The sequence below is a fragment of the Ursus arctos genome, unplaced genomic scaffold (assembly GCF_023065955.2).
Source record: "Ursus arctos isolate Adak ecotype North America unplaced genomic scaffold, UrsArc2.0 scaffold_20, whole genome shotgun sequence".
Lineage (NCBI taxonomy): Eukaryota > Metazoa > Chordata > Mammalia > Carnivora > Ursidae > Ursus > Ursus arctos.
This window is the reverse complement of record NW_026622875.1, coordinates 33,193,606-33,211,099: the sequence shown is the minus strand read 5'-3', so window position 1 is coordinate 33,211,099 and position 17,494 is coordinate 33,193,606. Positions and strand designations below refer to the sequence as shown.

Here is a 17,494-nt window from a genome sequence, read left to right as displayed (position 1 = left end):
CCTTCTGTCCTTGCATTTTTCTTCTCAGAATGTTGGTTCTGTTTAGCAATTCCTTGTAAGCACATTGCAGTACTCATACAAAGTATCATTGTGATGACTGGAAGGAAGGTTTTTCACCAGCTCTATTGCAATTTCAAAGCTTAAAACTGAAACTGAACCAAATGAAAGGTAGTATGTGGAGAACACATCACAGACCTGTGAGAAGAGTTAATAAGTGGTGTTGGGAAACCTGACAAATCTTTCGAAAAGGTATCAACTTATAACCTTGTCATTACACCAAAAGAAATTCCAACTGAATCAAAGTAAACTTAAGCGAACATAGAAATAAAATGCAAGTGTCTATCTGATCTCTAGTTACTAGAAGACTTTTTAACCTTGAAAAATAATGGAAGAAATCACAAAGGGAATGATGGGTGCATTTTACTACACAACTGTTTTTAAGTAGATCTGTCAAAAGTAAAATAAACTGAATCAAAAAGCAGATGGAAAATTGGAAAAATATTTGTAGTGTAAGTAACTGACAAACTAAAATTTATCAATTTTAAACACCCTCCAGACTTCCTTTCTTCACTGTACTCATTCCCTAGAGGATCTCAGTCCAGGTTCATGGCTTTACATACCATTTATGACTGAAGGGTCCTTAATTGCTATCTTTAGTATGACCTCTTCCTTTGAACTCCAGACTCCTATGTCCTACTACTTACTCGGTGTTTCCTCTGGGATGTCCCATGTGTATCTCAAACTTAATACTTTCCAAACTAAACTCTTGATTCTACTTCCACAAACTGTTATTCCCTTGTGTTTCCCTATTGCAATAAATAGGCAACCCAGTTGATCAAGCCTTAGAATTGCCCTTGACTTGTTTTCCCTTACATCACACATCAAGTCCCTCAGCAAACCCTCTTCGAAACATATCCTGAGAGAAATCACCTTTTCCTCTGTACTGCTAATACCAAGTCACTACTAGTCTCTTAACTAGTCTTTTTACTTTCTCAGGCCCTTATAGACCCTTTCCACATAGCAGCCAGATATATGTAAGTCAGATCCTCTCACTCTACTACCCAGAACCATTCAGTTACTTCCCGAAATATATAGGATAAAATGCAAAGCCTTTTCAGTGACCTGCAAGGTAAGGCCTACATGATCTGGCCTCCGATCTCTCCAACCCCATTTGCTACCACCATTCTTCCCGTTTCTCAATGGACTCCAGCCACACTGGCCTGCTTACTATTATTTCTCAAGCAAACAAACATGTTCCCACTTCAGGAGCTTTGAGCTTACTCTTTGCTCTATGTCTGGACTCTTCCTCACGGATCCACATGGCACACTACTATTCACTCTGTGTTCAAACATCTCTTCAGAGAACCTCTCTTTGACTACCCTATCTAAAATAATGGGCCCCTTTACTCTGTCTCTTTACTTTGTTATTGTTTTTGTGTTTTATAACAATTCTTACTACCTGAAATGGTTAAAAAAACGGATTTTTTAAATTGTTCTTATTGTTTGCTTCTTGCACTGAAATGTAAACTCTACATTTTGTCTTATTAACTGTTATATCCCTAGCACCTAACGTAGTGTCTGGGATATAGTAGGTACTCAATGAAAGAAGAATTTCAACAGCAAATAAACATTTAAAAGGCTATTCAAACTCATAATTAGTCTTAGAAATGCAAATTAAAATACCAATGAAGTATCATTTTCACCTTTCATATAGGAAAATTAAAAATAAATGAGCCAGAGATGAGTAAGTCCCAGAGATCTACTGTATAGTGCCTGTAGGTAATAATAATATATTAATTAATATATATTAAAAATTTGCTAAGAGGGTAGATCTTATTTTAAATGTTTTTATCACAAAAAGTAAAACAATGAGCAATAATAATAAAGAGGGTGAGAGAGAAAACTTTCAGAGGTGATGGATATGTTTATGGCATAGATTCTGGTGATGGTCACATATGTTTACTTATCTCCACACTCATCAAGCTGTATGCATTAAATATGCACAGCTGTTTGTATGTCAGTTATACCTCAATTAAATGGTTTAGAATGAATGAATGAATGAATGAATGAATGAATGAATGAATGAATAAGCTAGCACTGGTGAAGGCAACCTTAGTCGCCAATTGACATATAAATTAAGACAAACTTAATAATCTTTTTTTTTTTTAAGATTTTATTTATTTATTTGAGAGAGTGAGAGAGCACAAGCAGGGAAGAGCAGCAGAGGGAGAGGGAGAAGCAGACTACCCACTGAGCAGGGGGCCCCGATATGGGACTCTATCCCAGGACTCTGGGATCATGACGTGAGGCTAAGGCAGACACTTAACCGACTAAGCCACCCAGGCACCACAAACTTGATAATCTTGCCAAAGAATTCTTCCAGTTCTTTATAACCACCATGTAACCCTGGAGGTTTGTTTATCCATGACCAAAAACCACAGTTGCTGTGAAACCATTGGTAAAGTCCCCATTTCATTATTTAAGGCCTAAGATACTTTATCTGGCTGAGCCCTTCAGCCATAATTAGCCTTGCAACTACTTTCGTAGTGTTTAGAGGCTCTTAAAGAGTTAATGCATTGGGGCTGTCATTGAGCAGCAAGAGAGGAAGTGGGAATGATCCAGAGGGGGACATAGTCATGTGGGAACCCCCAGCAGTGATCAATAAATAGAAAATGGATAGAAGACAGGCAGACACCTGAAAAGCAGGGAACTAATACCTGCTATGTCTGTGGCAACGGACTTCTATTTGTGTTGCTTATCCAAATAAGGGACGAGGATGCAAAGATGACATGTGATCTCATGGATAAGAATATCTCTAGAAATCAAGAAGCCTGATTTCTCGTCTCTGCTTTACCATGGATTGCTATAATTAAGTCTTTAAAAGCAAGTGCCTAGGTATTTTAGTGGTAGATTTTCCATTACGTGTGTGGATAATATTCACTGTGCTCTGATTTTACTTACTTGCAAATTTCTTTTTAAAAATGGGAATTGACATTTTCTTATTCATTCAACTTTTAAGCTCAGAACGACAATTTAACACTCAAATCTCGTTCCAATTTTGTCCTTAAATAACCAGAAATTGCTGCTATAAAAAAAAATAAGTACATCTAATTTGTGACCAGTCTTCAGAAGGACCTATCAATTTATTTAGGAATCTGTAACTACTAAAATGCCCCATTGAGTAGGCATGGGACAGAATTTCATAGTTTTTAAATACTGGAGTTGCTTATATTAAGAGTAGAATCACATACCTACTTTATTCCAGAATGTTCATGGATTTTCTGTTTTGAAAATGACACAACATAATTTTTCAAAATGTGTAATTCTTTCTGCTCTGCAGAGGTGATGAGCTGTCAGTAGTGCCTCAAGAGCACGTGTCACTTTATCTAGCAGTGCCATTTCACAGGCTCCACACTGTAGGTCTCTTAACTTGCTGGAGCAAGTTCATATCAGTAACATTTTAAAGATAGAAGATACCAAGCTTTGTTCCTGATCTCTCGACTCACCTGATCAGTGGTAACATCCTCTGTGCTAACTACCCCAGCTTTCCTCTGCTCCGTGTCAGAGCTTAGTTTAAACAATTCATATCAATGATGAAAGATTCCAGGATTATAATTCTGGCAGGTAGGCCCTCTGCAGAAGGCCCCTTGTCAGGAACCCTGCATGAGATCTAAGAGGAAGCCAGACTCCAGGGTAGGAAGATTCTAATAAGGAGGGTACCCTGAGCTCTTAAGATACATCCCACATTCCTCAGCTGGGTGCCACCTGACTCTGAAGAGTGATGGCACCCAGTCCATTCTTACCCCAGAATGCCTGGTGAGAGATGCTAATAATTCTGTGTCTCTCCTTGGGATCAGGATCTCAGCCCTTAGAAGGGCTCATCTCTGGGCCTTCTTTTTTTTTTTTTTTAAGATTTTATTTATTTATTTGACATAGAGACAGCCAGAGAGAGAGGGAACACAAGCAGGGGGAGTGGGAGAGGAAGAAGCAGGCTCATAGCAGAGGAGCCTGATATGGGGCTCGATCCCAGAATGCCGGGATCACACCCTGAGCCGAAGGCAGACGCTTAACGACTGCACTACCCAGGCACCCCGATCTCTGGGCCTTCTAAGAAGGCCTAACTAGAATGTCCTGAGGACGTGCAGGGTCCCAGGAAGCCCAAGGATCCTTCCAACAATCTTGCCTTAGAGTATGATGAGCTTCATGAGAACACCGACCATATCTACCTCATTCATGACTGTTTCTTCGGTACCTGGCACAGAGAACAAATTCAAATATTAGTGAAATGAATGATTGCTTTTTACCTTCAGTAGTAGAATAACTCATGTTGATGTCAGGATCTGCATCTTAGAATCTTCATATTCCTAGCACAGTACCTGGCACTGTTCATAGTGATTAGCAAATATTTAGTTTAATAACTGAGTAAATAAATACTATTTTGAGTACCTAAAAGGCATTATAAAATTCCCCTGGACAATTTCCATTTTATGTGATCAACTAATTTTTTTTAAATTAGGCTTATTATATTTACTTACATAATGACTGCAATTGTTCAGAAGTATTCTTGCTAAAATATGGTAAAGAAATAATTGCTAATAATATTCCCCAAGCCGTGAAGCCAAGAAGTCCATGGTTACCAGTATTAGTAGTTAATTGGCTAATGAGAATTTCAGAGGACCCTGATTTCTATATACATGTAACTTTCTGATATTTATGTGCTCAAATAACTTGTGTTATGAGCACATCCATGTCTGACCATGCTCTGTCTGTTGTATCAAAGAGAGTTGTTAATTCCTAACCAATTTAGGTAAATTGGTAATGCTGTCTCCTATCTAGTCCAGAGTAAATTGATCTTTCTCCTTTTCTTTTTAAAATTATGCATCACGTGCACCAGTACACAGATCGGAAGTGTTCAATCTGATGAGTTTTGACAGTTGAGCATACCCATGTGACCACCATCCAGAACAATATACCTGGTGTGAACATTTCTTTCACCTGAGAGTTCCCTGGGGTCCCTTCACAGTCAGTTGCAACCTCTGATCCCAAGGCAGCCACGTTTCTGATTTCTGTTACCATATACGGGTTTTGCCTTTTCATGAGCTCACATAAATGGAACCACACAGTGTGCACTCTTATGTGTCAAGCTTTCTTCACTCAGCATGACGTCTTTGCAGTTCCTCCACGTTGCGTGTAGCAGTAGTTCCTTCCTTTGGATTGTTGAGTTGTATTCCATTATATGAATATACCACAAGTTGTTTATTCCGTTGTTGATAGATACCGGGTTAGCTCCAGACTTGGAGTATTATGAATAAGGCTGCTGTGGGCATTCTTGTACAGGTGTTCTGATGTTGTTGTTGTTATTGTCGTTCGCGGATATATGGTTTTCTTTCTCTTCGGTAAATACTTAGAAATTCAGTTGTTCTGTAGGATGGATATTTAGCTTTATAAGAAACTACCAAACCTTTAAAAGTAACTATACCTTTTCCTACTCCCATCAGGAATACATGGGGATTCCAACTGCTTGCATCCTTGTCCATCTTGTATAACACCTGGAATTGTGCATCTTTGCTGACGTTTGCTGTTATCAGTCTTTTTTGTTTTATTCATTCCCAGTTGATATAAAGATGGTATCTTGTGGTTTAATTTGCATTCTTCTGATGACTGATGATGTGGAGCATCTTTTCATAACTTATCAAGGATTAGTGTATCTTCTTTTATAAAGTGTTTCAATTTTTTTACCTATTTTTAATGAATTATTTGGGTTTTTTTAGGAATTCTTTATGTATTCCAGAGAGGAGTCTTTGTCAGATATATGTACTACAAATATTATTCCCCAGTACGTGGCTTGTCTGTTCATTTTCTTAATGATGTCTTTCGATGATAGAAAAGTTTTATTTCAGTAAAGTTTATGGATCAGTTTCTTCTTTTATGGCTAGCACATTTTGTTTCCTATCTAAGAAGCCTTTGCCTCCCTTTAGTCTCCATTTTTGATGGTCCCCAAGACCACCCTGAGTTTCAGTGACTCCCTAGAAGGACTTGCAGCACTCCAGAAAGCTGTTAGACTCATGGGTTCAGTGTATTATTGCCAAAGGATACAGATTAAAATTAGGAAATGAAAAGGGTTGGAGCCTAGGAAAAACTAGGTACAAGTTTCCAATTGTCCTGTCTCAGTGCAGTGCTTAAATCTCCCAGGAACAGCCTGTGACAACACATGGTAAGTGCTGCCAGCTAGGGAAGCTCACCCAAGCTTCGGTGTCCCCCAAGGGTTTTTATTATGGGTTAGTCATGTAGGCATGAAGCAATAGTGTGACTAATGTTGGCTACTTAGTCTCCAGTCCCCTCAGAGGTTGGACTGATAATAGAGTGGCACAGGACCCAGGTTGAATAAAAACAGACTTTAACCATAAATCCCATTGTATGCATAAACGGTTTGGTGTGGCCCAAGCCCCCGGGTGTACAAAGACAGTCTTACCAGGCAGGACTTTTCAAGGGCTGGTGGTTATCTCCCAGTTGTCAACTTTGGTATGAGCAGGATTTCGGCAGCCCAGGCCTGCTGAATTAACCCTTTATTGTACAGTCTCAAAGATATTCTGTATTCTTCCAAAAGCTGTGTGGTTCTAGCATTTGTATTAAATCTGTGGTCCACCTCAAATTAATGTTTGTGTGTGGAGTGAGGTAGAGTTTAAAGTCCATCTTTTTCCTTGTAGATATCCAGCTGTTCAGTACCATTTATTTAGTCTTTCCTTTCCCTGTTAAGTTAAACTGGATCCTTGGTTGAAAATCAATTGACCGCATGTATGCCTGTTTCTGGAGGTTTTATTCTTTCTCTAATACCATCGTCACTTACTCATGTACTTTTATAGCAAGTCTTGATTTTAAGTAGTCTGTGTCCTCCCGCTTTATTCTTTGTCATTTTTTGGCTATTAAAAGTCGTTTGCATTTCCATATAAATTTTAGAATAAACGTGTCAATTTCTGTAGAAATTATTGGGATTTTGACTGGAATTACATTGAATCTGTAGATCAGTTTGGAAAGAACCGATACCATAATATTATAGAATTTTCTACTCCATGAACATGGGTCATCTCATTTAGTTAGGTCTTCCAAATCTCTCAGGGTTTCATAGCTTTTAGTATATAGGTCTTATATATTTTTTTGATTAAGAGAAGATTATTTTTTTTTCTGCATCTATCCTGTTCCTTCCTATGCCTGTATTTTTTTTGATGTAACTGTTACCTTGGACTTTTCCATGGACTCACACATTTCTTTATATTTATTGACTCCCATACATCCTGCCTCAAAACTCTAGTAAGTGATTCTTGATATATGTTTAATTGTAGCTGCTTGTGATTTTATTTTAATTATGAAGATATATAGTGATTCTCAAAATGAGGGAAGAGAGGTGAAGAGGGCAGAACTCCCCAACATGAGGGCATCTCAGAATTATATCTTCCTTCATTCTGATGCATTTCCTAGGCCAGAGAGTCCCTGACCCTCTAAAGACTTTGGTATCGTGAACCATGGTTACTGATGGGAGAAATTTATATCCTTCAGATACACTGGGTCAGGAAATAAATTAGTTGAAAATGGTAGAGTTGAAAACTATAGAAACAGAAACCTCAGTATTTATTTCTATAGATAAACCTAGGGGAATTTAATGATTTTATACATTGTGATTAATACATAATTGCTTATTGTTTTTTATATTAGTTTGACAAATATTATGACTTATGTTCAGACCCAGTTAGGTAGGCCCCACAGTCTAGTTTATATCCAAACACATGTTAGGCCAGCCTTTTTATCCCTAGCAAGCACTACTCCTTTTGTTTCATATCACATTAACAAAAATTAAACTGCCACGTGCAAAATAATCATAGCTTTTATAGCTGGAAGGAATGAATGCTTTACCTGAAAGTCCAACTCCTAACGAATGAGTAATAGCAAACTAGCTTTTATCATTTTGTTTCAATAAAGCCCTATAAAATCTAGCGTTCCTTGAGATGTGGAGATAGTTTGTTTTCTAAGACAATAGAAACCTCACAATATGGCAAACAAATTTAGAATTCCATATAGATGTCTTTCATTGAAGCAAATTTGCTGCTCTCAACTTTAAAGATAAAGAATTAAGAAAAGCCAAAATCAATTCATTTTATAGAATTTGAAGCCTTCAGCTCACAGAATTTGTAAGGAGAAGTACATCATAAATGTTAGCTTAGGTGTTAGAATCATCTTGAAAAGTACTGTGTTGCAACCCTGACAACTGTTTTGAATTTCCAAAAAAAATATCGATGTCTATAAACATGAAAGAAATAAATATGAATGATAATCCATTGAGGGTAGGTCAATAATGTAGATTTCTAGGAAAAATAATAGAGTTGCAAAGGGAATATTGTTTCTGTCCAAAAACCAAAGTCATGCATTTATACTTACTTTTTCCAACTACTCTTTGCAGTTAAGAAAATAATTTTAAAATAAGTTCTATGATGTTATGGTGGGGAAAAAACGTATAGGTAGAGTGAGATGAGAAAATGATAGAAAAGGAGACTATGATACAAAAAAAGGGAGTAGGAGGAAGAATAGAGTAAAACCGAAGGACGATAAACATGGAGAGGAAGGAAGGGCAAAGAGAACAGAGTAGACATGAAAGGTGGAGATAAGGAGGCAGGGCAAACAGATGGGCCCCTAAGTTTGAAGATGGGGTTTGGTCGGCATTTCTTAAGGGCCTAGACTTCTGTATAGGCCTCTCATTTTGTCCTGTCATTTCAACAATATAATGGATGTGATGGCAGAAGCCATTTGGCAGTGCAGGTCGTAAACTCTTAGAGCTGGAAAGGGCCTTTCATCTAGTCTTGTCCCTCCCCCAGGCCAGGACAAGGAAGCCTGTGTGTCTGAAGGTGATTTTCCCATCCTTTATGCAGTTCCAGAATTGGAGCACTTACTATTTTTTTTTCTCTTTCACAGTCTTTATTCTTGTAATTCTTCTCTTTCAGTTGTGATACATTTTACAAAATGTTGCCAGATTATTCATTTTAAACAAATAGAACCTGTTAAATTATTAGAAAGGATTTCTTTTTGAACTGTTTTCTGTGACTTTTGTAACCCATTTTGTTTTTTAAAGCCACGCCATAAAGGACTGCTTTCCCCCATGGCAGCTCTCATGATATTGTAAGACTTGCTCCCTGGCTTTTTAAGCCATTCCTCTTCCAGCATAGCTGTCCTACCTCCCCACTGTTCCACTCCATTTTATAAACACCCATCTCAGTTCTGACAGAAATTAATGCCTCACCAAAAGCTGTCTGCCATAGCTGTACAGTTGGCTTCTGCAGTGTTCACCTAGTATTTCTAGTCACATGTTTATATTTACTATTAAGGATAATATATTTTACTATATACAGATACCATATTTACTTCTGAAGGATAATTTCACAGGGTACACAATTCTAGGTTGGTGGGTTTTTTTTCTCTCAGTATTTTAAATTTTCACTCTTGCATGCATGGTTTCTAAGAAGTTGGTTATCTTTGCTTTTGCATAGGTAAGAGTTATTTTTTCTTCTGGTTTCTTTCAGGATTTATTTCTTTATCTGTGATTTTCTGTAGTTTAAAAATGATATGACAAAGTATACTTTTTTTGGCATTTACCCTGCCTGGTGTTCTCTGAACTTTCTGGGGCTGTGGTTTGGTGTCTGACACTAATTTGGGGAGATTCTTAGGTGTTATTGTTGCAAATATTCCTTTCTCTGCCTCTTCTCCTCTGGCATTCCCATTATGCATACATTACACCTTTTATAATTGTCCCACAGTTCTTGGATATTCTGTTCTGGTATTTTTCTGTCATTTTTGTGTTTGCTTTTCAATTTGGGGAATTTCTGTTAAAACATCCTCAACCTCATAAATGTGTATAGTCTCTTTCCTCAGCTGTAGACTGTCTGCTAATAAGCCTAACCAAGACATTCTTCATTTCTGTTGTAGTACTTTTTATCTCCATTATTTCTTTTCTTTTTCTTTCTTAGAACTCTTTTCTCCCCTTACATTTCCCATCTGTTCGTGCATGCTGTCTACTTTATCTATTAGAGCCCTTAGCATTTTAATCATAGTTGTTTTAAATTCCCAGTCTGATAATTCCAACATCCCTGCTGTATCTGAGTCTGGTTCTGGTGCTCGCTCTGTTGCTTTAAAATGTGTCTTTTTATTTTTTTAGTAAGTCTTATGATTTTTTTTTTTTTTTGATAGTTGGATATAATGTAGTGGGTAAAAGTAACTGCTATATGTAGACTTCTAGTGATGTGGTGATGCAGTGTGGGAGGAGAGGAAACATTCTTTTGTCCTATGAACAGGTCTCAGGCTTTTCGTGAGCTGGTGCCTTCAGACTGTGAACGTCACACGTGCCTCTTACCCCCCCTCCCCAACTTAGGTGGGACAGGGTGGCTAGAGGGGTTTGGGGTTGGGTGTTTCCCTTCCCTTAGGTCAGTTAGGCTCTGATAAAACCTAAGCAGGTTAGACTTTGGTTAAATAGTTTCTCCTGAGGGCAGACAATGTTAAGAAAAACAGAATGCTCAGGTGTATTTCAGACTGGTTCCTTTCCATTCCACCCGTTGTACGCACAGTTCTTCTCTCATATTCACCATGAAAGTCTGGTAGAGCTCCAAGAGGTAAAACTCAGAACTGTGGGCTGCCCCCTGTGTGACCGGGTGCCCTTGGAGTTGTTCATCTGCCCAGTTTGTTGACACTGAGCCCCCTAGTAATTTGTCAGTTGCACTTTAGATTTCCCTACTCCAGCTCTGCTTCCTGTGGGTTTCTGCCCTAGTAAATCCTGATGCTCTGTAGTCACCTGCCACTCTGTCTAATTTGGGGACAGCAGTTTGCCCTGTGACCTCACTTCTCTCAGGGGTCTAAGAAAAATTTGATTTTTTTTTTTCAGTTCAACTTTTTCTGGTTGTTAGGATAGCATGGAAACGTCTAAGCTTCTTACATGCCAGACTGGAAACTAGACGTTCACTCATTTAATATTAGTGCAGGCTAAGAATCTTACTTTTCTCCAGCAGTGTTCTGCAGGCTCATGTTAGCCTTATAGACCAAACTAAGACACTAATGTTTGGGAGTCTGTTTTTTAATACGAACTCATGTTAATCCATGCCTCTCTATTCTGTGTGCAATTCATAGTTGTAAAAAGGTTTAACCTAAGTGCTTAAGCTTTTATTTCTCTTTGTTAAATTTATCTGTTTAACTTGTGCTGTCCTGTTGAGAGTATTTTAAATTTTGATTTTTTTTAACTGATAGATTAGGTGTCTCAGATTCAATAAGCAAATGTTCTCTTTCCTCAAGTCACAAAATTACAGAATTTTCTATCTAAAAGGGACCCAAAATATCATAGAATTCAGCCTCTTTGTTTAAAGATAGGGAAACTTCCGTCCAGAGAGCAGCTACACAGCTCTCCCCAGTTGTGCAGCTTGCTGATAGAAGGAAGATTATGACCTTAATAAAAGGACTGGTGAGCAGAGCAGGTCTGTGAACCAAGTGTGAGACAAATGTCATCACCAGAAGGCCTTGCTGGGTGCTAGAATATTCAGCAATAAACCTGAGGTACAGCTCTCCAACTATAACTGGACACACATTTATCCTCCATTATATCCCACTGGCACTGACATATCTTGATAAATTGGACAGACTTTAACACTTCAGATAAGAAATAAAGTTGCCTTAGAACTACTTGTTTTTAGTGAACCATACGGCTACTTGTAATAAACTACAACCATTCCAAATAATTAGTAAAAAAAAAAAAAAAAAAAAAAAAAAATTGAATAAGCCAGTCTGTTTTCCAGTTGGTGGTTTCTACAATCCTTTTGAAAAATTAGAACATTCCCCCTACTTCCACTGTTCTGATATTTCTATTTTTATTCAATAAAACAAAACGGGTGTTATATTTAAACATAAACAAACCCAACCATCTGAAATTTTAAAATGTATCTAAATAACAGTTGAGCCAATGGGCCATTAGAAAATGTGTGGGAGAAACTTTGATGCTATTGCTATAATCAGAGGCAAATGTATAGCTTTAAATGCTTTTATTGGGAAAGAAAGGGAATGAATAAGTGAATGAGTGGATGAATGAATGAATAAACCAAGCATTCGACCTTTGGGAACACAAGAAAGGAAATAACAAGGAAAATATAAATTAGATTATAGAGAAAAATAAATACAGATAAATAGAAAACTCTTTGAAAAAAATATAAACAAGCATGTAACAAAATTTTATCGCAAAAGGGGTGAAATAAACAAATATTAGACACTAAATATCAGACCTAAAAAATAAATCCATAGATAGACAGGTAAAAGCCTGGGGTGGTGTCAAAGTTTGGATAACAGGAAAGGAAAATCTCCACCGTTGTGGAAAGTTTTTACATAGGTAATCATGTGATAATGTTTTTAGTTTGTTTGTTTGTTTAAGCTTAGAAAAGTTTTAGAAGTTGAAAAAAACACGTCATGACTCTGACAATTAAGAAGGCACTAGAGACACTAGAAGTTCTTTTGTTAGAGTATGCGTTAGAAAGCCAGGCTGCAAGAGATCAAATGGGTAGAAAGAGGCAACAAGAACCACCCATTTTTAGACTTTTAGAAACTGATCCAAAGGGGCCCAACAGTGAAGCCAGATTGGGTTCTGATATAGGTGTTTTGAGGTTTCGTGAATCCTCAGAAAAATGCCCCATTCCTACTGATTTAACCTGCTAAATGCGGTTGTGCCAAAAGTAGGGTCTTGGCAACAATTTTAAAACAAGCCCTCCTATATGGTACTATTTTTATTGTTATTTAATAATAGTATTTATTAGATAGTAATAATGAAAGACTGATTACACAAAATTAGTTACCCATTAGATTTGTTTAATGTCTTGTTAACTCAAGAGTCCTCTATTTATTTCAACACTGTTGACACATTGCACTCCATTGTTAGTCCAACCCAGTACTGGATGTCCATCAGATCTCCGACAGCTGCATTAATTTTCATTAATTTAGCACATATGACTTAATAGTGTACATCACAGCCAGAAATAATTCTTACAAACTGATCACGATTTCTTATAAAGAATGCTGCTACTGATATTTAAGATCTGTGTTAGCTACCTTTGGCCAAAAAATTGTCATCCTGCAAAACAAACAGACTGTGGGTAGTGTGCTTTCCCTAGAAGTATATGGTTTAGAATTGTTTATATCTGAAAAGATGTAGAGTCACCTTCAGTAGTTGTTTTGAAAAGAAAATATTCTTCTGGAAGCAATGGGTAGTGGATGAGGGGGAAGTTGGTTGAAAACAAAAAATATTCAGAAAAGGAGAACAGTGTTCATCCCCTTTTAAGAGCTATTCAGATGAAAAATTGCTCGGCATGGGCTTGATCTATATGTTTTTTTGTGGTTATTAGTAGTAATGAAGATGCATCAACCATATTCTCTTGATAACGCTCTAGCAGTTTCTTAGTACTTTTATCAACATATAAATTTTACAACTGGCAGTGTGGGAATTTGACTAGTACATTTTTGTTTATAAAAAAGGGTAACAACATTATAACTTCTTCATATCTGTGAATTATGAATCTTGACTTGCAAACAAGCAAAACGAAAATGTAGTAGAACTTCAGTATCATGAGAGCTCTTCTTCCTACTGCCACACACAAGAAGTGGGAATGCACACAGGCCGCTGAGTACAATAGTGTCAGAGGTGAATGCCTTACTTAATCCACAACTTACGAGTTCTTTTCATTCATTCTTTTTTCAATAAACATGTATTGAGTGCCTTCTCTGTTGCAAGCTGTAGCATCTGTAAATTGAGAATGCTGTACTTCATTAGGAAGCAGCGGGAAACTGGAAGTGAGTGGTGCATAATCACTATATATCCTTATCTCCATTAGGAAATGTTATTTTCAATAATTTTTGGAAGGGCATTAAGTAGCTCAGTTCTTTAAAGATAAAACTTGATGCAAAAAGAATCATTTGAAAAATGATTTTTTCCCATTTCATTGAGTTGTAAATGAATAGCTTTTTCTCTTATAAAGCTGAATTCCAGGTTTTAAATTTGATTTGTCCTATCTCCAAAGTAATGTAAGTCTCCAATACCTAGCCCATAATATTAGCTAGTACCACTAGAGAAGAACTTTATGAAAGGAGGAAGCGTAGTGTTCTTTTTATTACAGAACTATGGATCAGTTCTGTCTTAGAGCTGTATCTAGCAATGCCAAGGATACAGCTGTTATTTAAACATAGAATGACTACATAAGAGCTGCCAGGTAGATCTGAGAGAAGGAAGTGATAGTAAAATTCAAGTTAACTCCAGTCAAGTAAATGTATCCCTCAAACTTGATTTTCATTTTCTACTTTTCTGGGAAAAAAAAAAGCAAAATTAAAGAAAATAAGCTTCTATTAATGATTGGGGCAATAAAAATACAAACTTTGGTATTGTCCTGGAATTAGACTACCTCCTACAATTAAAATAATTTATAATCATATCTGGTCTTTAGGATAATGTCCCTGAGATACTTCAGGATTATGAATCATCTGGGAGGTAGTCATTCAGTGGTCATTCCGTTAACGAATGTTTCCTGTGTCCTCTGTTTGCCGGACAGCGGTAACACAGATGCCGGCACAGCATGGCGGCCGGGCGAGGAGTGTGTGAGGGGAGGGCCGCTTAGGGAGGTCGCCGCTGCTGAGGGGAGGATGGAGTAAGAGTGGGCGGTCGGCTCTGCAACATGGAGGTCACTGGGGTCGGGGAGGAAAGGCTTCTGAGCAACGGCAAGGAGGCCACAACCAGACCGTAGTGGGCTTGGGACCAAAGAAGCAGAAGTAGCACGTAAGACAGCTTTTTGAAAAAATATGTTGTGAGGAGGGAGAGAAGTGGGATGGTTAACTAGAAAGGAATGAGGGTTCAAAGTATAAGCTTGTGTGGGTGTGCGCACGTATGCGCATGCACAAGCTCACAGACAGACACACACACACACACCATGGTTGTATGCTAATGGGAATGATACATAGAGAAGGAGAAAATGATGATTCAGGAGAGGGAAGTGCAGGGGCAACAATCTGGAAAGATCAGAGGATAGGATCCAGAGCACAAATAGAGAGGCTGGCCATGGCTAGCAGCAGGACTCCTCACTGTAAGGGTGGAAAGACTCAGACTACAGGTAGGTGCAGCTGCCTTTTAACAAATATTTATATTTATATATATTTACAAAACATCTGCTATAAGCTAGGCAATGGCAGTGTAGCAGAGAGACAAAAATCCTTGTCTTCATGAAACTTTCATTTGAATGGGAATTGGAGGAGATGGACAAATAATAACCCATCAAGTAAAATAGACAGTGTGTCAGAAGATGCAATGTGCCACCAAGAAAAGTAAAACGGGGGCACTTGGGTGCCTCAGTCATGATCCAGTCTGCCTTTGGCTCAGGTCATGATCCTGGGGTCCTAGGACAGAGCCCTGCATCAGGCTCTCTGCTCAGCAGGCAGTCTGCTTCTCCCTCCCCCTCCCCCCTTCACCCCACCCCGCTTGTGTTCTCTCTTTCTCTCTCTCAAATAAGTAAGAAAAAAAAAGTAAAGCAGGGCAGTGGGGAAGGAGGCTATGGACAGCCAGGGCTGGTCAGGGTGGTGAAGGTGGATTGCAGTTCTCAGGTACTAGGCGATTCTATATAACTTTTCACATTTTTTTTTTCAAAATCAGATTAAATGTGGCCTAGTACCCACAGGCCAGGGCTTGTGGGAAGTCTACCATCCGCTTCGTTTCGCAGGTGCCGCCTTCCCAGCCCCGTACGTCTGCTTTAGAGTCCTCATCACAGGTTTTAACCTTGCTTCATTAATGTGATTATATGTTTCTTCCCTACTAGACTGGAAACTCCGAGAGGGGAACTATGTTCTGAACAATTGCATCCCCAGAACCTAGCACAGTGTTCGCACAACATAAGTCCCATTTGTTGAATGAATGAATGAAAAGTAAAAAGACCTTTTTCCATATGCTACCTCTTGAAGAATCTTGTTGTTTTATTATTCTGTGATCACTTTTAAGTTCTCACTTCTCACTTTGTATAGCTGATCTAGTGAATGGCCTTTTTCAAAGCAGGTAAGATATATTTTTATACCAATGGAATATGTGAAATAGGGTTGTCCTCTAACTTAGATGATGTTTCTCCACCTAATTTTTTTTTTTTACAGGACCAATGCCAAAGGTGCTCCCCTGAATATAAATAAGGTCTCTAATAGCCTGATTAATTTTGGAAGGAAGTTGATTTCTCCAGCAATGACCGCCCCAGGCAGCACGGGTGGCCCTGTACCAGCAGGAGGTAGTGGCAGCTCTTCCACTGCTGTGGTTCCCGCCAGGACCTTAGCAGAGGTCCCCAGGCACCATTTACAGCAGCAGCAGCAGCAGCAGCAGCAGCAGCAGCAGCAGCAGCAGAGACTGATGAAATCAGAAAGCATGCCCGTGCAGTTGAACAAAGGTAAGGAAAAAATACCAATAAATCTGAAGACGGGATTTCCTCACCTGCCTATGAGGAACCAACCTCTGAGAAATAGAAATTAATGCGAAACTTAATTGTAAAAAGTCTGTTGTATTAGATCCTTTTTAAGTTGGAACATCAGATACTATATTGTTCTTAATAGGAACGTGTTATGAGGTAGTTTGTTAAGGTGTTTCTTTAACACATCCTAGTATACTTGCATTTGAGTGCCGTGGGTGCCCGTAGAGTATGGCACAAAGTCTCACAACGCGGGACTTGAAAGCAGTTGACTGTGATCCTGCTAATGTGTGTCATGGTGCTTCTGGCTAGAAGAGGATCGGAAATGGGAAGTTCCAACAGCATGGGCTTTACTAGTCAGTAGCGTTCCTCCACGCCGTTGGTGTTGGAGAAAGCGTGCCCCTAGGCTTGCCGCTGTTCATCCAGCTGCTGTACCCCTGAGGAAGATCAACTAGACCCTTACGGGGGGCAGGGTGGCGGGGGAGAAAAGCTAAACAAACCTCAAGCAGCCAAAATAAGGGAGTCTACACAGTAAGATTTAGGGCTGTAGAATGTCAGAGCAAAGGAAACGTGAGAGACCACATCATCCCGAGTTGTCATCCGAAGAGTGAGGGCATGGCTGGCGCTGCAGAGAGTGACATCCTTGCTGCCTGGCGCAGGCACATTTTCTGTGTCATGGCCTTTGCGGTGCTTCATCTCCCACATGTATTTTACTCATAAGACAGCCCTTCAGGTTCTTACTCAGAACCTTTATGCTCTTATTTTTCATGATTTACAGAGAGCTATGTATTAAGTACTCCTATTCATAGCAGATTAGAAACAGCTGCATTTATTTTTAGTGGTGGGACTCTGCTATCTATACTATAGAAGCAGAATATAGTAACATGATGGCAGAAGATCTACAAAATTCAATCCTAAGACCTCACAAAGCACAGAGTCTGTGGCCATTTAGTGTCAGGACAGATATCCTGACCCATGCCTTATTCATGTCTTAAAGGGATCACTTG

At 38.7% G+C, this 17,494-nt stretch overlaps 1 protein-coding gene across 9 annotated transcripts in view; it reads left to right on the top strand.

The window, feature by feature from the left end:
* Nucleotides 1-17,494, top strand: part of TBC1D5 (TBC1 domain family member 5) — a 560,456-nt gene that overhangs the window by 472,707 nt on the left and 70,255 nt on the right. For all 9 annotated transcript variants that reach the window (XM_048215962.2, XM_048215961.2, XM_044383370.3 and 6 more), the window contains one exon: nt 16,186-16,469. In XM_048215962.2, coding sequence (XP_048071919.1) covers nt 16,186-16,469 — 284 coding nt within the window. The remainder of the gene's footprint in view (nt 1-16,185; nt 16,470-17,494) is intronic.